This window comes from Panthera onca, chromosome B1 (assembly GCF_046562875.1).
Source record: "Panthera onca isolate mPanOnc1 chromosome B1, mPanOnc1 haplotype 2, whole genome shotgun sequence".
Taxonomy (NCBI): Eukaryota; Metazoa; Chordata; class Mammalia; order Carnivora; family Felidae; genus Panthera; species Panthera onca.
In genome coordinates this window covers 84254585-84281934 of record NC_138342.1, presented here as the reverse complement: position 1 = coordinate 84281934, position 27350 = coordinate 84254585, and the positions used below count along the sequence as shown (strand labels likewise).

Below are 27350 nucleotides of genomic sequence, written 5' to 3'. Positions count from 1 at the left end.
TATACATATGAAGAAAGAGGTTTGTTCCAAGCTTATTGATAAGAAAGATTACAATTCATTTCTATGATTTGGAAATTTGGGCACCATGTCCAAGGAGTCTATTTTGGGGTGACATGAAGAAGGGTGGTAAATATTTCTGCAAGGCCTAAAGTTCCTTTTTAGGAATTAGTTAATTTGGAAGTGATCTTTTCTTAAATATGATAAAAGTTTTAGTGAAAAAGATAAATATTGTTGAAATATATCAACGCCAATTTTTCAGTTTTTAAAATCTGGTGTCAAATCCCTAATTACACTGTGAGAATTTAACTGATTTACCTTATACCCCTGATCTGTGCTTCAATAATCCAGTAGCAAGTAAAATCCCAACCTCTTGATTTTGATTTCGAGGCGCATTGCATTAATCTTTCTTTCATTCACAGTGTAACATCCTTCCATTGGTTTTCTGAGTCAGCTGTTCAAATAAATCATATTTTAGGTAAAGTTCTGTGCTGGACTTACATAAAGTTACGGTATTTTTGTTTTGTCAGTATAGAAACAGATGTGTTTACATCAGAGATAAAGTCCATCAAACTAGATAATTAGAGGATTATGCATGTTTTCACACTTTTGTTCTCAACAAAATGATTGTTTAAGTCCTCTCATTAGAGAGTTCTGTAATATCTGTAGCCATGACAAATGCTGAATATAAACCCACAGCCTATCGACTCTGGCGAATGGCAAAGCAATCTGGATTCTGTTTCATCCACGGAAGAGAAAAATGACTCTTTCCTTCTCCTAGAGCTTTTTGATGCTTTTGTTTTCAGTTCCCTTGGAGGCGGCAAGGCATCTTCTGTGGCCGTGGTTTATAAAGCCGAGCTAGAGGGGCACAAGGGAGTGATCAAATTGGTAGAGAAATTGGTGACAATTTCGCTTGAGTTATTGGCAGTCATTTTGATGGACAACTCCCAGTTTTATTTTACATGTTTATGTGGAATCTGCCCTGCCACCCTGTCCCTCATCTAACATACTGTCTGGGCCATGATTTAAATGAAATGAAGTTCTACAGAAAAATGCATCAGTAAGAATGCATTCATGCCACCATGAGTTAGAGAAGAGAGACGGTGGGACAGAGGGGGAGGAATCCTCTGCTTTTGCCCAGGTGCTACCATTATGTTTGGAACCTTAGAGTGGAGTTTGCGAACTCAAATGCCTGTAATGTCTAGGCAGGTACCTGTGATCCTTAACAGACCAAGATTTACACCGTACAAATCCGTGAGGATCCTGACAAGTTGGAGGTAAAAATTGCATTTTCATGTAGACCAAAGCTGTCAGCCAGATTTGGTGCTCAGGTTGGCAGTGTGCACGCCTGCCTCGGATGAATCATGTAAGCTTTGTGTTCTAGGTCTGGCTTGCTTCGAAAGGAGTGAGTTCGGTCAGACGTTCTGAAGTTCCTCTAAACTCTGAAACTTAAAGAACATCTTGACAGTCATTTTAAAAGTGTTTTTGAAGCTGCAAATTGCGGCACACTCAAATCACTGCTGGGCTCTTAATCACAGATCAGCAGCCTGTCTTCTCCCCTCACACAGCCCACCTTCTCTTCTTGCTGTTGACATTTGCCAGCCCCTTCCACCTGAAAGTCGTCCGGTTCCTCCTTCTCACATGTCCCGATTCTCCTCCAACTGATCCAGCAGCACCCTGCCTCTTGTGCTGCCCATCTTGGGTCTTCCTCCTGATTCCCACATTTTTTTCTTCATTCTTCCCCTCCCCACCCCCCCCAGAAGCTCACATGTTCTCTTACCTTCACCGTAAACTGTAAACTCTGTGGTTTGATTACCAGATCTAGCCCCTTCATCTGTTTATCTTCCTGAGCTGGACCTCTCTATTTCTAGGTGGCTGCTGGAAATTTTTATCTTAGATGTCTCATCCTCACCTTAACTCACCTTGCCTGAAAAGTATTATTATTTACTTCCCCGCGGGAGATTCCTCCTGGTTTCGCTGTTTCTATTAACAGTTCTATTAACAGCCATGCAGACTAACAAAGATCCCTGCTTTTTCTTTCTGCATTGAAATCACCACCAATCAGTCATCACATCTTATTGACCCTTTCTTAAAAATATCACCAGCATGGGGCGCCTGGGTGGCTCAGTCGGTTAAGCTGCCAACTTTGGCTCAGGTCATGATCTCACAGTTTGTGAGTTCAAGCCCTGCGTCAGCCTCTGTGCTGACAGCTCAGAGCCTGGAGCCTGCTTCGGATTCTGTGTCTCCCTCTCTCTCTGACCCTCCCCCACTCATACTCTGTGCCCTTCTCTCTCTCTCAAAAATAAACAAACATTAAAAAAAATAAATTAAAAAAAATTTCACCAGCTGTAGATCACCCTGTCATCCCTTCTTCTCACACTGAGTTCAAGACTTTCATTTTTAGTTTGTTGAAATCACACCTAAATTTCACAACATCCTTCCCACTCCCTCCCCAAATCATACAGTTCACTTAATGGGCGTTCTTTTGAGAATTCATTTGATCATTCAATTATTTAACAAACATTAGTTGAGTACCTATTATATATACTTTCTGTGAGGTTCTATAGATAGAGTACCTGCCTTTGTGGGACTGTGCCTTTGAGTGTCAGAGACCTATAAACTATGACAAATAAAATACAAGGTGAGTAGTGCTGTGAAGAATGTGGAAATTCTCTCTCTCTCTTTCTGTCTCTCTCTCACCACCCCCCCCCCAACATACACATACACACAGTTAGGGGGCCTAGCCCAAAGAGAGGTGGATTGGAGTTTAAGGGACAATGCATCATGAAGGTTTTACAAGACCTGAGTTTTAAAGGATAAATAGGGTATATCCAACCAGTCATTTGGGGAAGCTTTCTGCATGCAGGGAAAGTGGTGTTTATGAAAATATGATGGGGGTGCCAGGATGGCTCAGTGTGTTAAGCCTCTGACTCTTGGTTTCAGCTCAGGTCATGATCTCATGGTTTGTGAGTTCAAGCCCCAAATCGGGCTCTGTGCTGTCAGTGTGGAGCCTGCTTGGGATTCTCTCTCTCTCCCTCTGCCCCTCCCCGCTTTCTCTCTTTCTCTCTCAAAATAAATAAGCTTAAAAAGAAGAAAAGAAAATACGATGAAATAGAACGCATCTAGAAAGATGACCATCTGAATGGTCCCATTTTACTGCTCATCCCAAATCACAGTTAGCTGCTTCAGGATACGCTAAAGCTGAATATTCATATAACTCAACTATTCTACTTTTGTTTATATATCCACTGGAAATGTTTACACATGTGCACCCCAAAGATTGTTCACAGCAGCAGTATTCATAATCGCCAAGAAATGGAAGCCACCCAAATGTCTATTTAATAGAATGAATAATAAATTGTAGTGTATCTCCACACCTAAGACAGCAAATGAGAATGAGTTAACCAAAGCTGCCCATAATGACGGGGTGAGTGCCACAAGGATGCCAGCAGAAGAAGCCACATACTAGAGTGCATCCTAATGACAACATTGAAGTAAGAGGTGAACATTACCGAAAGCTAATCTATAAGGTTCAAAGCCGGGGTGGCAATCACCCTTGGTGAGGAGATAATAGTGATTCGAAGGAGATACGAAGAGTGGCTGGGTTCCAGGTAATGTTCTGTGCCTCGGCCCGAGTGCTAGTTACGATGGGAAGATCATCAGTTTGTAATCTTCTGATTTGGGCAGTGTTCTGTATAACTGTTAAGCTTCGATAAAATGTTTGCCTTGAATAAAAACTTCTCACTGCTCCCGAGGCCGCCCACAGCCAGGCGCAAGTGAGGACTCAGGCTCTGGGGAAACTGTGTCGGGGAGATCGGAGCCCTTCCAGACTTGATACCTAGTGGGTAAATGAGATGACTTGAAGAACCCTGGGGGAAAAGAAACAAAACAAAACAACGACGTGGCAAGTCCTGGGGAAAGATAAGCCTGACAGCATCCCGGCTGATGCGGACAGCAGGACACCCCGGGGCTAAGGCCCCCCAGAAGCAGAGGAGGAACTTGGCGGTTGGGCAGAGTTCTCCCTTACTACTGGCCTGAGAGAGGGGAAGGATGCCAAGGAGGCAGGGAGAAGCTTTCTCCCAATCCCTTAGCAAAGGGTTGCAGGCTGAGTGCCTCTGCTTTGCTGAACCTGACGAGGGAAAGACACCCTTTACCTCTCTCACCTGCAAGTGAACGTGAGCTCCAAGAAGCTGACAGGTTGCTGCTTAAATTTAGGATATAAAGACAAATTTAAAAATAATATCTGTCTCTTAAGGCGTTTACTATTACTGAGTTAAACGTAATTGACACCACAACATGACGAATGCTGTCTTAAACAAATACACTCCGGGACCATGGGAGATGCAGCAGTTCTGTGCACACCTCAGGATGAGCTGGGTTTGAGGGGACGGTTCACCCATGATAATTCAGTGAGGGCTTGGCAGAAGACTGGGCTTTTCCAGAAGTTAAAAATACTTAAGGAAAGTATAAATGAAGACATAAAAGCATAAAAAAGCCTTTTGATAATGTCCGCTGGTAGGGGCGCCTGGGTGGCTCAGTTGATTAAGTGTCGACTTTTGATTTGGGCTCAGGTGATGATCTCACGGGTTCATGGGTTCGAGCCCCGCATCGGGCTCTGCAGAGAGTGCAGAGCCTGCTTGGGATTCTCTCTCTCTCTGCACCTCCCCCACTCGTGTTCTCACTCTCTTTCTCAAAATAAATAAATATTTAATAAATAATGTCCTCTGTCTATATCTTAAAGAGGTAAATGCAGAAGGTTTAACTCAAGATCTAAAATATAGCTTAATATAGGAAGGAACAAAAATAAGAGAATAAACAGACTAAGTCTAATAATGGCTATTCTCTCTAATGCCAAAACAGCTTTTCTACCATTTCTCACATGTTTGTCTTTTCTACCTTCTTTACCTTTGCTCCTGCTCTGTGTCTGCCCCTCTCCCTTTCTAACCCCTTTCCTATCCAGTATTCCCCAGACGTCATTGCTTTTAAGAATTGACACAAGTCACAACTAATAAATTTAACACTGTAAAAGAAAAAATTCAATGGATTAAATTTCAAGATCTAATTGGCTTTCTGAAACGATTCATGAACCAGGCAGCACCCCTCCTAGCAGGTAGAGGGGTTCTGAGGGGCTGTACAAAAAATGGAAGGTTTTTATAGGAAGGAGGGCGGGGCAAGGAGTTATTAGCAAAAGAAAAGAAAGTCTTGTTTCAGGCCAGTCACTTTCCCTTACGGGAGGGGCAGGGGATGTTATGACCATTACCTCATCGTCTTTTGGTGGAGGCAGAGGGCCCATGCGACAGATTACCTCACTGGTGCCCCTCAGAAAATTCCTGACTGACCAGTTAAGATTTACACTTTTGGGGGAGGTTGAAACTTCCCTTAGGTTAGATATTAAGCCCCAATTTGGTGACTTGGCCTAAGCAATGCCATTTTAGGCCTGTAGCTTGCTTTTTCACAACAGCTACCATTAGAATCGAGGGTTGCTGACTCACCATTCCATGCTGCATTCTGTCTTCCACACCATGGTGGTGGAGAGAAAATTAAGAGTTGTTACGTGTCTACCCCTATCAGTCCAGGCCCTGGACTAGGGAATTTACATATATTGCTAACTCATTTAGTCTTTATCTTAAGTTTGTGGTATAAATGCTACCGTCTGCATTTTTACAAATGAGGTAATTCAGGCTCAAAGAGGGTCAGCAATTTTCCAGAGTCTACACAAGAAATTGGAATAAAAACCCAGACCTAAGGATTCCCACTATTCCATGGAAATTTCCACCTCCTTTTCTACTCAGAGAAATGTATTCTCTAGTGCTTAAGGAATAATCATGTTCCAAGTGGGGAAAAAAAAAAAAAAAAAAAAAAGCATTTTCAGAGAGTGCAGCTTCTTCCCCAAACACAGCAGTGCATGCCGGTAAATGGATATCACAAAGCTGAAAGAATCACTACCCTTCCCAGATCGTTGCATTAAGTCTTATTTCAAGGCATGTCCAGGACACTGGGTTTGATGAAACCATACAAGCGTTGCCTGACAAGGGTGCCCCCTGGAGGGCTGTGAGTGGGACTGAGATGCAGCCGGCCCCCTGCTAAAAACGAGGCATGGGCCCTTGCTTGGGCTGACCAGCCTGGGGCAGAAGGGGCTCTTCTTGTTGGGCACAAAACACAGAAGCATCACCTCATTAATGCAAACAAAACCCCAAAAGATCTAACATGAGATAGATATTTTTGAAAAAAAATCTCCCCAGCACCCTGTGCTTGCTTTCTTGTTTCATACTATCAATGCATGCTTTACTTTCCTGCCTAGATAATAAATACCCTCAAGACAGAAACCACACCTTACACTTACCGTAGCACGTCTCCTGGTGCCTAACACAGGGATTAGGGATTGTTGCATCTAACAAATGGAACACGTCACCAGTGAATCTTTGACATTACCATTCTTAACATATATCCTCTTTAGTTCTTTTTAGCTGGAATGCTTTTTTTTTTATCATCCTTTTCATTAAAAAGCACAAAAATATTGTGAAGTTTTGTGTTTTTCTCCCCACCTAATATCACTGAAGACTTTAATGTATCCCAGACAGTTGACCAATAATGGGAATCTCGATAGCCAAATATTTTCTAAGTTTATTTAGAAAAATGTTTGTAATTCTTCGAGAGTTTGAATATTTGATTATGTATGCCTTTAAACTTCCAGAGGTTTTCTTCAAAATGAGTTCCTTCCAAGTAATAATACAAGTGTTCCTCAGTTAATGCTATTAACCTAGCAGATTGCTGCAAGGTTAATTTTGTTTTCTTCAGATTACCGTTAAAAATCAGATATCTATTTCCATGGGGGAAAACTTAAACACATAAGCGTATAAAACTTAGCATGAAGAAAATATATTAAAATAATGCTTTCATAGGACTAGTGTGGGTTCTAACAAAAGGAAAAAATAAATTTAAAAAGTGCTGCCAAGCCATTTGTCCAAGGACAAAACATGACAGAACTAGACAAACACTCTCTGTCTTACAGTGGTACAACAAGGCAATAAACTATATTTCTAAAGAAATATTTCAAGGGCACAAGAAAAAAAAAAACGGCTGAAAGAGATAGGGAAGGAACATTTATTGAGTGCCACCCTATTCTGTCTTCCTTTGGCTGGGCACTTTATGGCTAAATATGTACAAACATATGTGCTATTCTTTAAAGACCCAGCAATGTCTCAGCAGTTAGGGTTTCTTTTGTTGACACACACTGATCTGGAAAGGTCGTATACTTACCTTCTCCTAAGATAGAACAAAAGTCTTTGGAGACACATGTTGGTCAACTCGACCTAGATACGATACAGACACATTTCCCTGTGGACACTCTGGGCCATCTTCTCCAGTTTGTAGGTTACCATGTAACCCATGGCTACATTTACATCCATTTACTGAGCTGACCTGGGACAACTAGGAAGTTGTCTTTTTCTCTCCTTAGCAAATTGCTAAAATATTCTAGAACACACATACATATGCTCACAAATGCACATGAATGTGTGCACATGCACAGACTATTTTTTTTATTTTTTTAATGTTTTGTTTATTATTATTTTTTTTATTTTTGAGAGAAAGAGACACAGAGCACGAACAGGGGAGGGGCAGAGAGGGAGGGAGACACAGAATCTGAAGCAGCTCCAGGCTCTGAGCTTTCAGCACAGAGCCCAACGCAGGGCTCAAACTCACGGACCAAGAGATCATGACCTAAGCCGATGTCGGACACTTAACTGACGAAGCCACCCAGGCGCCTCATGACTATTTTTGATTTCAGATCCCAGTTTTGCAAAGAACTGAATCCTTTTAATAATCAGCATCTCTTCAGTGGTATGCCAGATTAACGGTATTTCTTTTCTTTTTGAGCAGGGAATTCTTACAAAATCTTTAATACAGAAACTATTTGCATCTTCTCTTTATAGTAAATTATTTGAGTGACATGTACTATTTAGTATCTCTTCAAAGTGCTACCTTTATAATTGCTGAATTGTTTCTTACAGTACGTGTAGTTTAAGTTCTAGTGGGCATCCACAGTTTGTTTATATTAAAATGAGCATTGGTTTGCTGTCTCTTTATTTGCAATTTCTAAAATTTATTTACTTTTATGACATTCATTTATCTCATTAAAAATTCTTAGAGACAAAGTGATTGCAAAGAGTTTTACGGGTTTAGTTTGTAATTTGAATTTCATTTTTAATAATGTTCTCATCTTTGGTTTAGAGACTTCCTTAACAGACAAAATCATCTTGATTATATATTTAATGCTTTTATTAAGTCAATATAAAGAATAAGCCTTAAGATATGGTTCTGTTGATCGTATTTAAAGTACACAGTTTAAAACCTGTGAATTCCTTAATCGTGTTTAGATTTTGAAGGATATATCAATTAATGTACTCATAAGTAAGTTGATAGCTCGGTTTCCAGAAGACTTAGTCTCTCCTACTCCCTCACTCCGTCTCACTGTAGAGTACTCAGGCACGCACGTGCATCCAAATACAAATGGTGCTGTATTTGAGAACATGGAGGTTTATGTTTTAAATTCTATTCTCATGTTATCTTGATGCTCCTGTTCACCTGTGTTTAAACGTAGACTTGATACTGTTTTTCTCTATGAGTGGACATTTTTCTAGTGTTGTTATATAATGGCCTGCATTCTTTGTCCTGTTCACACATCTCCAGTCCTTTCTGATTATGTAAAAAAGTACAGCTGCAGGTGTTTTTCTGACACAGGGCAGGGGTGGGGAGGGGACCTGTCCTGAGAGCCAAGAGGCTTGTTTCATGAATGATGTATGTCTGATTACGCTTGATCAAATCACATAGATCGGGATGTTACAGATACATGTGCTACACTTGATGATTTCATAACAGATGCTTCTTTCTCTTTTCTTTTTGTCTCTGGCAGCTACCCGGCTGTATGTGAATTCTTACAGCACAATAACCTGTTGTCTATACTCCGAGCCCATGAAGCCCAAGATGCAGGGTGAGCAGTTTTGTGGGTTTACGGAAACTATGTGTTGTTCCTGGGTCCCAGCTTCCTCACTTTGTTCAGGTTTGGAGGGTCCCTTTTGGTAGGCTCTCTCCCTAAAGCACTTCGATCTTAACATTGTCTTCTGATGACAGAGATAGGGCAGGATCCTGGGGAATGAGTTGTAAATGTGTTGTAAGGTCTTCTTTAAAACGCCTCCGTTTTTAGCCTGAACAGGTAAAATTTTCAGCAGCTTTCTTAAGCCCTTGTAAGGGTCCCTCTGATTTCCTTCCATTCCTGCTCTTCCCACAGTCCAGTCAGTGAGTAAATTACCGGCAACTTTTCAGTCTTGGTTGGCAGTGTGAATGAGAATTACACGTAAATATTTAACAGATATTGCACAGTGTACTCTTGTTTAAAGAATATCATTCCTGACCCTTGTGAAGTTTTAAAGGACAAAAGCAGAGGCATTTAAATGAGGGAGAAAGTCCTATATTCTAACTAATAAATGTATAACATGATTTTATAATAATGAATTTTAAAATTTAGGGTCCAGGTTTCATATAATTATTAGTATAATTGGTAGCCCAATGATAAGGGCTTAGAAAAGTAAGAAACATCAGATACTCAGTTTGATAGTGCATTGAATCTGCACTCAGGAGCAAAAGGCATAATGAAAAGCATTTGATGTCCAGTACCCTTCTCAGTAGGTTCCACTGAAAAGTGTTGTTTGCCTTCAAATGCTTAAACTCATTCCTTCATATTCTGAATTCTTTGGAAGAGAGGACCACTTAGTATTATAATCTGTGTGCCGAAATCAGGAGTAGAGATGCCCACATCCTGAAGTAAGCCCATGTCCGATGATCCCACATCAAGGCAGATCCCAGGCTCCTTTCAAAGTTAGCTTTTTTTCAAGCAATAATCAACAGGTATGAACTGACCCAACAGCTTAGTATTGGATCCAGTACTATCATGTCATAGGTGACCTTCGACATAACCTAATGATATGCCTAACCAATGGGGTCCTCAAATAAGTTTTTTTTTTTTTTTTTTTAACTTTTCAAGGCGGTGGTGTCACCATGCTCTTTTGGCTGACTATCCGAACTGAGCATTTTAGGCAGCTTTATATTAATCCCACTACAGACCGGAAATCATCTGCTTATTTGAAAATATTTTAAAATAATGCATCAGTTAAAATCAATTAGTATATTTGTTCAGAATGGGCACTTGATTGATTTATTGGGGGTAAATTGCGATTATGTCATTTAGTTTCTTTGTTTTTATTTGTTATCAAGTAGGCCTAGCCAGTCATGATTTATAACGTCAAGGTCCTAAGATTGAGGGTGTTATTACCTTTCACATTCTGACTTTTTTTTCCTCCAGCAAAGTTCAGTTGGATATGCAGAATAAATACTTCTAGAACATTTCAGAAGACTTTTAAGAAGATATTTTCTTCTAGGAAAAGTTTATCAAAACATTTTTAAAATTATAATTTTTAAGGTGGTTATTTATCTGTCTAAAGGTACTATTTGAGGCACCTTTAGAACCCAATTAGAGTAGGCATGGTTATTCTGCCATAAATAACTGGCTCAGAATACCCAAGGAGTGATAACATTTTGTTTCGCGCTTTATAAGAATCTTTCTAAACTGATATTACTAAAATCTGTTACGTAGAAGTCGTGACATGTGCTTTCACCTCAATGGAAAAGAGCCAGAATTTCCTGTAATTTTTTTTGATTATTTGAGGACTAAAATCCTATTTTTGTCTAAGTAGAAGAAAAGTAACTGGATTGTTGGTTTATTTCCAAAGATCTTGCAGATGTTCTGTTTCATTACTGATTGATTAAATATTACCCTGCTGAGACAATAATCTTTGACCTGCAGATCTCAGAAGAGATTGGTAATAAAGAGAGTTCTAAAATAGAAACAATTTTCAATATGTAAAACCCATAGATTTAACCATTCTTTGAAAAGCAAATCACTTAGTCAAGACCATAACAGAATATTGCATAGGTATTGCACAGAATATTGTATGGATAACTAGAATAATCAGCCTGGTTTTTAGTGGTAAAGATTTATATATTGCTCTGCTTATTTAGTCTTATGTCAAAAATATAGGCAAACTTCTGAAAAACACGGTAGGTGCAGGATATCTTCATGTAAAAGGTAACCTTTGTCATCTCTGTTGAACACATGGAAATGAATTATGATTTTTCATTGAATTCCACTCTTCCCCTAAGTCCGTTAAACTCAGGAAAGGCCTACTCAGAAACTGTACATGTTTCATTGTCAACCTTGAGATGAATGAATGTCTGCGTAAAACAGACTTTAGAGAGAAAATTTTGTTTAATGTTATGTAATTGAGTTCTCTTGGAGTGATAAAACCTAATTTTAGTTTTCTTTTTCTAAGGCTATAATTTGATATCATTTTTTTCATAATAGCCTTGTTTTAAATCATATTTGTTGTTTTTAGGTATCGCATGTACAGGAAAAGCCAAACGACAGGCTTCCCTTCTCTAATTACAATTTTTTCAGCACCAAATTACTTAGATGTGTACAATAACAAAGGTAAGTGGTTTTAGAGCCCTCTTGCGCTCTTACATACTATGTGCAATAATTCATAAGGTGTTTTATTTGGGTTTGGTTTTAATGAATGTTTGGTTTTAAGAATGTTAGCCATTCTTTTTCCCCTTGCTTTTTCATTTATTGTTGGATGCAAATCTTGTGATTATCTTCAGAGTTACAGATTCAGTTGATCTGGATGTGGAGCCCAGGCAGTGTTAGTTTTTAACTATTCTCCAGGAGATTCTAATGTATAGCAGGGTCTATAGTAAACTGGTCTAGTAGATTTGGGTTTTAAAAGAAATAACTGAAAGCAATCCAAAATCATGCTTCTTAAAAAGGATGTAGATTTAAATGAGAATAGTGTGATTGTGCATGTAAGGGATCAAGAACAATAAGTGGAAGAATGTATAGTTTGAAATTCAAACTCAAATTGCATTTATTGAATACCTACCACAAGTCAGATACTGTGCTAGGCAAGTGCATATTCATTTATTTTTTTTAAAAAAATGAATGAAACTTGGGGCGCCTGGGTGGCTCAGTCGGTTGAGCGTCCAACTTCAGCTCAGGTCATGATCTCACGGTCTGTGAGTTCGAGCCCCGCGTCGGGCTCTGTGCTGACTGCTCAGAGCCTGGAGCCTGTTTCAGATTCTGTGTCTCCCTCTCTCTCTGACCCTCCCCCGTTCATGCTCTGTCTCTCTCTGTCTCAAAAATAAATAAACGTTAAAAAAAATTAAAAAAAAATGAATGAAACTTAAAAGTAAATATCATTAGCCCCACCCCCTTTTAATATGAAGAGTATCTGTTGCTAAATTACCTTGCCCCAGGTCACTCAATTAGGTAGTGATGAACTGGAGTCAAACCTGTATCTTCTGGTTTAGCATCCTGTACTTGCTTTGTGAAACTCCATACCTGTGTGCCTAAAAGAGACCAGGAAACAAGAGGGTATTATTTACTGACTATAGGAAAGAGAGGAGGAGCAAGGGACACATTATCTTTTTTTATCCAGGTAATTTCTTGATTCAGAAATGACAGGAAGTGGTATAGGTGTGACAGAATGGGTGATAGCATATGAAAGAGGCATTAACTATAGTTGGCATTGGTCTACATAATATTTATGCAGCATATCTGAGTGTGGCTTTCTGAGATCCTTGCCTCTCCCCACATACACACACATCTGTGCTGTCCTATAGATGGAGCACATGACTCTCCAACCCCTGCCTCCACCCTAATAGCCCAGAGAGGCATGCCTTCTGGGTGGGATGGCCACACCACAGTCTCTTACACTGCCATTTTTAACTGTGGTGGGCCCTCCTCTGTGGCCACAGAGAGAAGTTATCAGAAGGCACAGTGAAGTTTCTGTCACAACCATGGATGGCAGGGGGCAAGAGAGAGTTGCCCCCTCTTTCCTAGTTGCCTAATTTCTAGAAAAGAGGAGCTGTCCTTAGTACTCTGTGGCAAGAAATGTACAAAGTAAAACAAAATATGCTCTTGATGTGCCAAGTGCTTATAAGCCAGTTGACAAAGTAAGGCATGTGGGTGACTGAATAAAAATACAAGACATGGTGTCATTGAGTAAAACTAAGAGAATTGAACACTAAGTACATTCGACAAGAATGATTTTCTCGAATGGTCAGAGAAGGACTTGTTTAAGGCAAAATGTGACCTGGGCATTAAAGAATGGCTCACATTTGATTGGAAAAAGGAAAAAAATAATAATAAAGTCAAGACCAGTGTTTTTGAAACTTTTATTTTTAAGCAGCACTTTTTTTTTTTTTTTTTTTTTTTTGCCAGACAAAATCTTAATCTTAAAATCTTCTGTATAAGACCAGTAAGAATTCATTCCCTTGGATTGGATGTGGGTTCTCATACCAGATAATTTCCCTGTGGTACCTGCAAGGAATGCAAGACCTCTGTAGGTCATGTTGCACGTCCCACCATGATCCTGTTAATTCCTTCTTTTAAAAATGTTTTAATGTTTATTTATTTTTGAGACAGAGATAGAGAGCATGAACAGGGGAGGGTCAGAGAGAGGAAGACACAGAATCCGAAGCAGGCTTCAGGCTCTGAGCTGTCAGCACAGAGCCCAAAGTGGGGCTGGAACTCACGGACTGCGAGATCATGACCTGAGCCAAAGTCGGACGCACAACCGACTGAGCCACCCAGGCGCCTCAATCCTATTAATTCCTAAAAGTATACACAATATGAACACTTAGGTGTTTTGTTTTTTTTTTATGGCATTAAAACAATTTTTTTTTTCTATTTCACCTGGTGAAAGGAGCACCCAAACAAGCAATTTTCTTGACAGAGACCAATTACTAAATAGCACAGATGATACTTACAAGTTTTTTTTTAAGAATTGACAAAGAGTTAAAACAGTAAAAAAAAAAAAAAAAAAAAAAGGAAGAAGACTGGGATTTCGCTCCATATAAAACTGACTTAGACTTTTTCTACTCATCAAAATGTTGGGTATCAGTTTTGCTTGAGACCAATGGCAATTTCTCCCACAGGGTATACATTGCTTCTTTGTCAAGTGTTTTGATTTAACAAGTAGAACTTAATGGGGTGGCTGGATGGCTCAGTCGGTTTAGCTTCCGACTTCAGCTCAGGTCACAATCTCACCACTACTGGGTTCAAGCCCGGAGTCAGGCTCTGTGCTGACAGCTCAGAGCCTGGAGCCTGCTTCAGATTCTGAGTCTCCCTCTCTCTCTGCGGCTCCCCTGCTCACACTCTCCCTCTCTCAAAAATAAATATTAAAAAAAAAAAAAATAGACATCAGTGAGTTGCTATCTTTGAGATTTTGTATTGCTTTCACTGTTTTCTTGTGTTTAGGGTAGATCACATTCTCTTAGGAAGGGGAGAGAAGCATTTCATTTTGGGAACCTTTTCATAAAAAATTCTTCTGAGAGAAAAAGATAAACTGATAGGAAGAAAAAAGATACATTCTTCAGTTTGAGCATGATTTCAAAAGACTTTTGTGTAAAATCTCTGAAGCACTTTAAAGCTATTATGCTAACACTGTGTACAGTATGTGGAGTAGGAGTCAGTTATTCACAGCTGAAGTAAGGATTACTGGATTTGAATAAAATAAATGGTAATGAGAATTTTATAAGGAGGTGCAAGAAAACTGGGTTGAAAGCACCTTCAAAAACATAATCAATGGACAGAGAGTGACGAATCCCTAAATTAATCATTTGATTCTTAGAAACAGATGTGGGGGTGGGGGGGGATGCCTGGGTGGTGAAGTGGGTTAAGCCTGACTTCAGCTCAGGTGATTATCTTGCGGCTTGTGGGTTCCAGCCCCGCGTCTGGTCCGACTCTGTGCTGACAGCTCAGAGCCTGGAGCCTGCTTCAGATTCCGTGTCTCCCTCTCTGTGTGTTCCTCCCCCACTTGCGCTCTGTCTCTCTCTCAAAAATAAATAAAGATTAAAAAAACAAAAATTGAAAAAAGAAAAAAGAAAAACCAGATGACCAGAAAATGTTCTGGGGTTATAACCCAATAGTTACAGTATGATTTGATTTTTAAGCGCCTACAGATTAAAGGCAGCAGGAATGTTCCTTGGCAAAATGAAGTGATGGGGAAAAGAGTTTTCACTCTGCCATCTTAACACCTGTAATAGATGCACGATCAGCTTCATGTTTAAATGTCTGTTAGCTCCGATTAGAAGTTCGTACTTGCCTACAAGAAAAGCAGCTTTCCGCAAGTGATGAGGACCGTAAATGGCCCATCCATCCGTTGGGGTAACCCACACGAATTCATGCAGTTCTTATCCTTTCCGGTCTGCATAACACAGGGAACAACTCCCCTGGCCTCTCTTTCCTCACTCTGACAACTCCTGCTTACATTTGTAACATGCCAGGGCAGAAGATGTAGATTTGAATCATAGCTCTGCTATTAAACAGCTAGCTCATTTACATTTATTGATATGCAGTGACATCTCTGCAAAACGAGAAAAAAAATTCTTTTGTGAATAATAGATGAAATTACTCTGAAACAAAATGCTATGAGGTATTAAGATATTATCATCATTGAATATTTTATGTTGCTATCATTATGCCACCTGTCAGTGGCTTCAGGGAAACTGACAGATGATACAGTCCTCCTCAGCCTCTTACTTATAGTTTCACTTTATGGCTCGATCTACCTTAATACCCATCTCTCTGCTTCTCTTTGGGTGAACGCTTTACTTGAGCCAAATTGTTCTACTCGTCCTGAACGCAGTAACTATCCCTTCCATTTGGCTGTCCCTTCCATTGTGTCTTTGCCCACATAACTTTTTTTTTTTTTTCATTTAGATTACTTGTCTCCCTTTTTCTGCTCATCTAAATGGCCTAGACCCACCAGGCTGTTTCTATGCAGACTTCTTTTGGTAGTCCTTCTCTGAATGCCTGAAATAGCAATCATTTGCCCTTGTACTCATCGATTATTTTTCTTTTCTAGTTAGCTTTTCCTACAGTTAGCATTCCTATAACTTCTCAATCAGATTATAATCAGTTTGAAGCAGGGGCTTGTTGATATACATTGTAAAGCCCAGTAGCCTGCATTATGCATGGTAGGCCTTCAACACCTGTGTTGAATGATGCATTTTTCTTTCTTCAGTCAAATAGCAAGACAGTGCTCAAAAGTTACCCTACCAGTATTGACCCACAGAACTCAGTCTCATTTTAAATTACTGCTGCAACCAGTTCTGATACCCTTTCCAAATTGGAGTGAAACATTTGCAGAGCACTTTGCACATCTGAATTTTCTCAATCTGTAGCCCTAAGGGTAAAGCAATTTCATAATTACCCAAACACACCAAACAGAAGAAAACTGTAGAAATGACACATGCACATATCTGCTGCTGTGCTCCTTCTCCCTCTCCTCCCCCTCCCGCTTCTAACTCCTCCTCCCCCAATTCCTTCTTCATAAAATGATATGCCACCTGGGCTCAGTTGGTTACATGTACGACTCTTGATTACGGCTCGGGTTATGATCTCACAGTTCACGAGTTTGAGCCCCGTATCAGGCCCCGCTTTGACTGTGTGGAGCCTGCTTGGGCTTCTCTCTCTCTTTCTTCCTGTCTGCCCTTGCCCCACTCTCATTCTCTCTCTCTCAAAATAAATAAATTAATTAAAACAAACTAAAAATAATAATATGCCACCTATAAAAATGACTTCAATCTCACCCACTCAACAATGCAACAAATCTTTACTGAGAACTTACTGTATACCAAGCACCATGCCAGGTGCCGGGAGTATAAAATAAAGAAGATGGAAATTGTCTTCACTCTAGTGGGGTTTATAATTTGGTAGTGGGATAGACATTAAATAAAGAATTCCATCAAAAATTATTCAGATATACTTGGAAAATACTCCAAAGAAAAGAATGGTATTGAGTGAAAGTGGAAATTAGTCCATGGAGACCAAATAATAATAATAAGCTTAACTGACAAAAGTGACATTTAAGCAATCTTAGTAAAATATGTCAATATCAAGAAATACAGTGGTAGATGTGAACTCTGCTTTAAACAACTCAGTTTGGCCAAAAATATAACGAACCTCTGGAATAATGTGTTTTAAGCGTTGATGTAAACAGTTAAATCCTTTATCTCTATAGTGGTACACCTGTGCTTCAGAAAAATCTAAAGTAAATTACACAAAGTTACCATGTGGCGCCTGTTCTCTGTGGTCCAGATGAGTTGTCATATGGGTGCAGGAGTGGATGGGTGGATGGATATGTGATTCGGATATCGAGAAATGCAAATATACATTCAGGGCTATATAACTCAGTTCCAGGAAAAGCTACTCACAGTAAAATTAAGTAATCAAATAAAACTTATCAAATGAACTGTATTTTGGATTTGAGAAGAAAAGCCTAAATGGCAACCAAACTAATTTACCAATTAAGACCAAAGATTAAAAATGACCACAAGGAAAAAAATCAATTCAGTGTTAAAGTCGGTTAAGGAAGAGAGAGGTACAAAATTGGGTTTCAAGGATAAGACGACAAGAGCATCGTTTGCTAAAATGCTAAAGTCTACCCTTTTTGGCTGGGAAAAGAAATGTATTATGATGGTTTGGACTTTTAAATGAGACAAATTGATAGAATTGCTTTTAAAAAGCATTTTAGCCCCACCAAAACTTGGCGGAGTCAACATCCTCAAATATTTTCCTTCAAAATGTAGTCAGGGACTTCAGAAGGATACCATTTATAAATAAAAAGATACTTTACAGCTTGGCATACCATTGTAAAGAGAGGATTTAATTGCCAATAAAAAAAAAAAAAAAACGAGGTAAGAATCTTATTGGCAGTCATGATGTGGACACGCAGGAGCAAATGCAACCTCTCTGAGGCCAGCTTGTCCTAGTCCCCTGATGTCTAGCTGGAGCACGCAGCCTTCAGTGACACCATCAGCACCATAGGCTGCCAGGCCTGAGAACCTCATTCCTGTACTGCAGCACAGTTCTGTCATGTCAGGACCTTGTTTCAGTATTCCAGAATCATGTGTGCAAACCTAGTGATAGGTGGTCCCTGCCTGAGTCAGGAGCCAAGTGCAGAATCAACTAGTTCAGATCCTTATCCTGGGTGGGAAAAGGAAATAGGGGGAGGGGGGGGCAGTCTCTGGAACGGAGTAGAATTCATGCCCAGGTAACCCTAAGTTAGCATCTTAGCTTGTTTCTTCACAGCATGCCAAAAAGATTACTTCCCTACAAAATTGCTTACATTTTATAAGCAAGAAGCCATTTCTGTAGAGTTTGAAGCTGATCTTAACCATGGGAATAATCTTTAGCATTGACATAAACATTTTTAAAACATATTTTGGGTCTTTATAACCACAGGCATAAATATGATCACTAGTGCTTTATAAGTTAGATAAAATTAATCCAGAGCTTTTGTTCAACGGCAAGAGTTTTCCTAGCTCGTACTTTTTTCCTGCCATCATATCAATTCTAAAGATCCTCTTAATTGGTCTTGAGCAACTGTTTGCTCAGATCACTTTTTTCATATAGGAAACGTAAATGCACATTCACGGTAGCATTTTGTTATTTGATATTTCCAAAAAAATTGTAGGCTACGTGTTTTTCTTGTTGTTACTAAAGGAAAACAATAAGTAAAATAACTCCTATGAAAAATAGTAATTTCTCCATTTATTTAATACACATTTTTATTTTTTACCCCAATGAATATTGAATTACACACAATGGGAAGATAATTTCTTTATAGTGACCATTAAACCAAGGACAGTCTCCCAAAAAATGATATGGAATCTACAGACTACAAAGGATCAAAGCAGAAAACATGAAGAAAACTCTTAGCATTAACTTTTTGTATTATCAGTATGAAGTAGTAGAAAATAAATTTATGTAGACATTTAGGCTGAGGAGGACTTTTGGGTAGGAATTTTTGATTAGTTCACATCTCTCTGAGATGAATGGATAAGATTAACTGCAGAGAGGTTTTAGTGGAATATCCCTTTTCTCTGCCTTTTATATAAAGGACTCTTTAATATATGGAATTAATCTAACTATGATAATTTCTTCTACCATTATCATTATCATTGTCACCTTGACTGCTACAACTTTGATATGTTTTCTTTAAAGTCTTAGGTTGGTAATAGTATGTTTAGTAAATGTAAATATTTCCTTTCAGTTGGGCAGTTGGGATAGCATGCATACAAATGTTATTTTCTTTATTCATGCAAGTAGCAAATGATTAATAATAATAATAATAATAATGGAACATTTATCTTGTTCTAGAACCTGCTCTCAGTTTCCATGTGTCAATGCATGTAATCTTTCAATACTTTGTGCATTACATTCTAATCTTGATTTATTGATGAAAACCTGGGGCACAGAGGGGATGCCTGCTTTCCCCATGGTTCACACAATCTTATCAGGGAATAGCACTGAGATTGAAACTCAGCTGACTGAGTTTCAGTGCTTGCAAGTTAACCTCTGTCTTCTAGGTCAGCTTTGTTATCTGAGGCATTCGGGGTGATGTTTCCACCGAATCCCTATTCAACTCATGGCTCCATTATGTAGATGACTAACTGTTCTTCAATAAGAAAAAAAAAAAAAAAGAGCTTTGGGAGTGAAGAGTCATTTATTATCCCTTTAATATTACGTGAATGTTATACATTCAAATATATACGTTATTAAAAGAGCAGGGCATCTTTTATGTTATTCTAAACTAAATAATTAATCTCTCTCTTTAAAAAGTGTCCCTTAGGCGCTTAGACTTTTGCTTTTTGTACATTCAGCTCCACTGTCAAACTGTCATTGCTGGAGGCCACTTTCTAAAGAGATTAGTTTTAGTCCAGTCATCAACTTGCTTACATTTCAACGTTTAATTAATGGGACAGAGGGCAAAATGGAAAATCTATCAAGATTTAATATCTAAGAATTACCCTGAGTATATATTTTAATTGAATGCACACTCTGTATCTTTGCTATAACAAGTGAACTTCTTGATGTTGTAACTGTCGCTGCTGCATAATTATAAAGTTTGGCAGTTAAGTAATTGTGGAACTTCCCTAAGTAATAACTCCATGAATGAGATAATCCTTGCTTTTTACAAAGGGCTGCCCATAGAATTGAAGGATTTGGCTCTCCAAGTTCTATAAGCCCTTAAATGGGGATGAAGACAGGATCTGGAACAAGGCTAAATCCTTCACACCGCTTTATCGGCAGTACTCTACTACTGCCCCTTGAACAAGACCAGCTGGGGGATGCATCCTGAGGTGTTGTATTCCATTTTCTGACAGACGGTTAGAAGGTTCTGTAGAAATCGAATTCTTTGTAAAGCATTTCATAGGAGGAAAGACAGGGACAATCTAGATAATGTTGAAGACACCAATGAATGGCTCATCCCTTGCTATTCAATATCTAGAAATTCTAGATCTACAAGAGACTTTACCCTGACAATGTCAAAAAGTCTGCGTGATATTACTTTCCACAGAAAATATCAAGTGTGTGGGTTTAATATTAACTCAGTGCCAAGGAACAACCTAGAACTTTGCAAGTTATAGCTCAGGGCTTGATATCAAGTACAACCTTGAAGGTGAAAAAGGTGTTTTGTGACTGCATGCAGATACCACCAGTTTTCAAGGTACTTCCCACCAGGGTACCTGTGTTATGCACTTGGAGCTGGGATGTATTGACTTCATTGAATGGAAGCCAAGCATGGGTACAGTGTTTCCTATGTCCATGCCATCTTCTCCAGCAGTTCAAAGCTTCAGCTAAACCTCTTTCTCTCTCTCATTTACTAAGGTGGCATAAATCTTATGTTAGCATTATAATAACACAGATTAGAACTTAAAGCTAAAACTCATAACTAGTTCTTTCTTATTGACTTAGCAAAAAATACTGAATCGAAATTCAAATTCTCCGTGTGAAATTGTAATGTTAGAAACAATTCTGTGTTTCACTGGACTTGAGCTACTTCCAAGGATCAGTTTCTGGCCCAGACTCTCTGGGTGTTAGTATTTGGATATGACACTTTAGGTGGGAATTATAAAATGGAAAAGTGTCAAAAATGGATAGCTATCCCCTCCTTGAAGAACTTGAAACTGCATCTTGATACTTCTGTTTTTCAGTTGCCAAGTAGTTTTTGTGATTACATATTATCATGGATATTAATCCCATGTATTATTGTATTTGAACACCATACTTTCAAAATAATAATAATTATTCCTATTTTGCAAGTTTTGGAGGTAAAGCTCACACAAGGAGTAATACTTGCGTAAGTTTACACAGTTATAATGTGGCAGGGCCAATGTTTTTTCCATTCTTGTCTATTTTAGAGACTCTTTTACAATTTTAAAATGGAGTTAGCATCTGAAGTGACATTTTTGTCTTTCTCCTAAATTCCAACATGTACCCTTCAGACTGTTCATGTGTTGTTAGTTACACTTTTAGTGTCCTGGGAAGTTATATGTTTTATGTTTTTGAAATTGTTTTTGTTTTTGTTTTTACTTTTTCTTTGCCTGCTTGCCTTCCTTTTGTCCTTCCTGTCTTTCTCCATCTTGTCCTTCCTTTCTCTATTTCCTTTCCTTAGATCCTTTCTTCAACCAACATTATTAAACATCAGCCATGTGCCAGGTATGGTACAAAGCACTAAAAGAAAAAGAGAGATCTTTGCCTTCTTCATCCCTTCCATCATCTTCCTTTTATTGACTTTACCCAAAATTCTATATTTAAATAATGAGCTGGTTCAAAATTTACTAATGCAATATCAAAAAGGAAATATGTAGCACACACATGCACATATAATTATAAAATTGGCTCATATTATTTCATAGATATACCTGGTACCGTCTCTTTCCTCCATGTAAGGAAGATACTATCATCCAAATTGTATGTAGGGCACTTGTAGCAAAGTTAACAAGGTGCCATGAAGGATACATGTACAAGGAAGGAGAAGCAGGCAGGGACTAGATGTGTGGATAAGAGGATTATATATAGTAACACACATGTGTGTATCTTGATAAACACAAAATCCTTAGCTCACAGCTTCAGGGAAATTATATATACCTACTGTTTGTAGTTATTAATGATAAAATATTTCAGGTGATTAAATTCAGTCATTACACGGAAGTTATTGAGAATTTGCCTGTGAAAGACCCTATGTGAAGTACTGAATCAGGCAGCTTAAAAGAAAACTTGAAATCTGTCTTTATAAAAGACTTAAACACTTACTTTGTGCTCAATCTTATGAGTTATAGAGTAAAAGTGAGTTATAAGTGTAGTCCTTGCTCACCAAATACAGTAATCCTCATGAGTTAATAAATTTCCCTTAAACTAAGTCACTAGTAATAATAAAAAGAATCTTTTAAAAACAGAATACACTGGGCAAGTACAGGACATTCAGGGAAAGATAAAAAAGACACAGGAGTTAGAAATGAGGTTTCAAAATGGAAGAAATCACCAAGATTGTGCTTATAGATGCTATAATTTGAACTACAAAAACTGTGTATATATGTAGATATATTATAGATATATATCTTCACAAAATCTTCAAAGAAGATTATACATTAAAACGGTAATCTTTATTGGAAAATACAGTTTTAGAAAATGTACAGCATCTCTCCCAGAATCAAATAAATCCTTTCATGCAGTATATGGCATAATCTTAAAATATTGGTAAAGGATATTATGAGTGTATAGGTCCAATTTCAAGAATTTTATCCATCAAGCCATCATGTCTCCTTCTGTGATGGTAGGACTTTGCCAAAAGAACATGATGATGGTTTTCCTGCTGGGGTATCTATTGTCTACAAGTGACAGAACTGAAAGGGAAAAAAAATCCTGAGTCTATTACACTTTTTCTTCTTTCTTTCTTTCTTTCTTTCTTTCTTTCTTTCTTTCTTTCTCTCTTTCTTTCTTTCTTTCTTCCTTTCTTTTTTCTATTTCCGGACGGATTATGATTCTGGAATGCTGCCATTTGCTTCCTTTTCACCTTTCTTTTCTATCCCTCTGCCCCATCTTTTGAAGATGGGAGTGCATGGCCAATTAGAGCTAAGGAGATGAAAAATGTTATTAGAATTCATTATTTCCATTCTTTTGACCTCTCTCCCCTCTATTGAAAACAGCCCTGGTAATGTTGAGAAAGCCTGAGTGAGGTATGTTGGGAGTGTTACATTCTAATCTAAAGACTTTCAGAAAGGAACTTTGTGTTCTTCTTGAAATCCACTTGAAATGTGTTGAGCCTATGGTTTTAATGCCCCTTGCTAGCAATATTTTGATAACTTCTTTTAAGTTAGAAGCTCTCTTTGGATATTTATATCTATCTCTATCTCTATCTCTATCTCTATCTCTATCTCTATCTCTATCTATATATCTTACTCATTGTCCTATCCTCCTCCTCCCTGGTAATGGCAGTTGTAAAGAAGGTGTTGAGCAATATTACCAAGTTTTTATGAAATACAGGTTTTTGTGTCTCATCAAAATCTCAAATTTTAATGTAGGGGAGAGCCCTTTAATTTACAGATTTGGATATGGCCTAGCATTTTATTGCATCATATGGTAGACAGAGGAATGGATTCTATTCCTTGAGTTTCAGTCTATTTGCTGTACCTAATTGTGTCATTAGAAATAAAAGAGTTCAGGGGCGCCTGGGTGGCGCAGTCGGTTAAGCGTCCGACTTCAGCCAGGTCACGATCTCGCGGTCCGTGAGTTCGAGCCCCGCGTCAGGCTCTGGGCTGATGGCTCGGAGCCTGGAGCCTGTTTCCGATTCTGTGTCTCTCTCTCTCTCTGCCCCTCCCCCGTTCATGCTCTGTCTCTCTCTGTCCCAAAAATAAATAAAAAACGTTGAAAAAAAATTTAAAAAAAAAAAAGAAATAAAAGAGTTCAAGTGGCCCTTCCCTATTTTCAGGTAGGAGCTGTCCCTTGATTATGGATTTTATATCTCATACACAGCATGGCTTACATGTTTGTTTGTATAGGGTTCTACAGGTGCAGTAAAAATGATTAGACCAAGTAATTGCATAACTTTAAGGCCATAACTTTGACATCAGAGAAAGAATAGGCAGTCAGGCCTCCAGGTTTATGGAAATTAGTATTCTTTCCATTATATCAATTTTTTTTCTGGCTATTTTTCACAAGCACATGTGCAAAAGAAGAGCACTTGTTTCTAGACTGTCTGGTCAGCTCTGAATTTGGTTAATAACATGGCCTTGTATATATGTCATAATCTCTCTGTAGGCCTCTGATGCAATTGTTAAATGACAGGAGGTCATGTATAATTGCCAGTATAATGGCGAGATTTCTTGATAGTAGGCTTTGTTCTTTCTCTATTTCTCAGACAAGGTCTCAGGAGTTGGTCTCGAGTGATTCTTGAAGCACAACCACTTGTATTATTTATATTGCACTGGAGATAAATGTCTTTCAAGTACTTCAGAGAACAGCACACTGTTAGGGTTCTAGTTGAGTTTTGTAATCCCAGTGACAGTTAGAGGCAGGTGGCAGGGGTGGATGTGGGAGGTGGAAGATGAAATGTTAACTGTGAATTTCGTGACTGTAGATATTTGGGACTGTTTTAGATTAAGGGTTTTTTTCATGTACTTTTATGATATATATATATATATATATATATATATATATATATACACACACACACACACATATATACACATATATGTATTATACAAAAAACATAAAAATTTATGAGTAACTTATTAATGTAAGGTTATTCAGGAAGTATCTTTGAGTGAATACCTTATGCTGCTGAAGAAAAAAGAATATATATATTGGTGTATTTGTATTTTTAAGTTATTCTTTTCTCTAACCTATAGAGAAGTAGAAAAACGTTCTATAAATAGTCTCTAGAATTACTGAGAATATTATTCATTGCATTAATGATGAGGTCTTTGTTCCAGAAGTTTGTTATCATTCAGATCTGGAAGTGGTCATATAAATTATCTAGATAAATCCATGAAGTTAGGTGAGGTAATTGAAATCTAAACACTTTAAGTGACCTCGGGTCTTGTGAGTACTTAATGACAGAACCCATCTAGCAGTCTGGGCTCCTGGCCTTCCAGTCTAGTGCTCTTTTTTACAAAGAATAAATGTGGAAGGAGAATCTGTATTTAAAACTTGGCAGGCAATGAACAGTTTATGCAGTTGGGGTGAGAATATCATGGAATACTAGAAAGATCGGGGAATTTAGACTCAGACCAGAACTGAATTTAACTGCTTCTTAAGTGTGACCTTGGGCAAATAACCTCTCTGTTTGCTTATTTTTGAAATGCAAATAAGAACTAGTTTTGAAGGCTATTGTGAAGATTTGTGATTACGTTTTGTAAAAGACCAAATATAATGCCTGATATATAGCAGATGCTTAGTAAATGTAGCTACTGTGACAATTTATTATTTCTGCTGTCAATAAACAAAAATAAAATCTGGAAAAATTCCTGCTTTATCAGTAGGCACTCAGATAAATTATATTGAGTCAGCGTCAAATGAAGAAATGCTTTATCTCACCAGCTCCAAAACAGAACCTCTGTGTTATCTATTGAGCAAGCCATACCCTCACTTGTAAATTTTCATCGTATTTCATTTTTCTCAAATATGATTTTGGCAAAAGCTAAAACATCTTTAATTATGAATACTATATTCAAGGTTAAGTTAGTATAACAGCTAAGACTAGAATTCATCCATTTATAATTTATAAGAGACAGAGGGACTGGTGGAGAGGGGATGGGTTTGATGTCAGTAAAACCTGAGTTTAAATATGAGTCCTATCTTTCAGTTGCTCATTGAATGATGTTGAGCAGGCCATTTCATTTCTCAACTTCCGTTCCTTGGATTATAACGTAACGGCAGTCACACCTGCCTCTCAGATTTGTAGTAAGGACTAAATGACATATTCTATAGAATCTCTCCCTTTCTGCCAGGGCATTTGGAGAGGTTATTTGCCCAAGGCTAGTTTTCACATCTATTTTCCTTCCTCCTGCTGCACCAATCTAATGCCAGATAAAAAGCGGGGGAAGCTCACAGGAGACATTGCTCTTCAAAAAGATTAGAACCTTAAAGATCTTTTGAAGACATGAGAACATACTCCTGCTATGAATATGCTGTATCCAAAAATAGTAAAGACCTTTTAAATGGAGCCAGTATTCAGGTAGTACTTGGCAAAGGTGGGAAATACTTCACCTTTTCCATCTGGCAGATCAGAGATATTTGTATGGTAATTTGCCATGATTTTTTTTTTCATTTTGCATGGCTTTAATACTATATGAATGTATCCTTAGGTCAAGTGTCTTATGGCATAAATGATAGGATAATTTAAAGAAGAATGGGGTTACAGGTATATATGAAGGATTCAGCAGTCTGTGGGAAGAAGATATTAATTCCTTCCATGTCAGTGACTGCACTATCTGCATTTCTTGTCCCCAAAGTGTAGTGATTCTGTTCCCTGGAACTGTGCTGGTGAGCCACAAATATGTTTTGAAGCAAAGACCATACTGTTCTCAAGTATGATTTTAGTTAACTGCAAGCTGCTGACAACACCAACATATTATTAGGCTGCAATATGATATATATAGTATCCACATTACAAAAAACTATATATCCTCCTCATATTCTGTGTTGGTTAAACCCACCAAAAAACTTATCTTCATTCTGGGCCACACTTTTACAGGGACATTGCCAATGTGGCATGCATCCAGAATAAAGATGAGCAGGAAGAAGGAAAGGGACGAAAAGCCCTCTCATATGAAGAAGAGCCAAAGGGATTAGGAAGAATTTTCTTAAAAAAAAAAATTGTAAGAGAAATAGAAAGATGAATCCTTAGCTTCTGAGCATTTATACTGAGAAGGTAGTATGTGAAGCACAAAGAAATATAAAGCCCGTTGTATGATACTTGTCCCTAAAGATATAGAAGTTTGGCATGCACATATATATATATATATATATATATATATATATATATACATACACACAATGGCTATGGTCAATATCAAATAATAAATGCAGTATAGATGTTTAAGTCAAGAGCTTTTGGAATGCAGAGGAAGGTTGAGATTAGATCCGCTAGAAGAAATCAGAAAAGATTTCACTGAAGGGATACAGTCTGGGTTCGACACCATAGGATAGAAAACCTGGGGTATTTAGAGGTTTCTAAGAAAATATTCCCGGTGGAAGAGCAAACACGGTTAGGAAAGCAATGCTATGTTAAAGATATTGGTAAGTAAGAAGTTAAGATATTAATGCAGACATTAAGGCTCAAAAGCAGTAAACGTTTGGTAGCTTTTCAAAAACTAGATTTCAAAGAGCTATCTTTGATCTCTCACCTGTAATCACAGGCTACAACATAAAGTATTGAAATGATTGC

General features: G+C 38.2%; 1 protein-coding gene across 7 annotated transcripts in view; it reads left to right on the top strand.

Annotated features, from left to right (window-relative positions):
* The window catches only part of PPP3CA (protein phosphatase 3 catalytic subunit alpha), a 325951-nt gene that overhangs the window by 260520 nt on the left and 38081 nt on the right, over window positions 1–27350 (top strand). For all 7 annotated transcript variants that reach the window (XM_060654552.3, XM_060654549.3, XM_060654548.3 and 4 more), the window contains 2 exons: window positions 8912–8989; window positions 11448–11542. In XM_060654552.3, the coding sequence (XP_060510535.1) occupies window positions 8912–8989; window positions 11448–11542 (173 nt within the window). The remainder of the gene's footprint in view (window positions 1–8911; window positions 8990–11447; window positions 11543–27350) is intronic.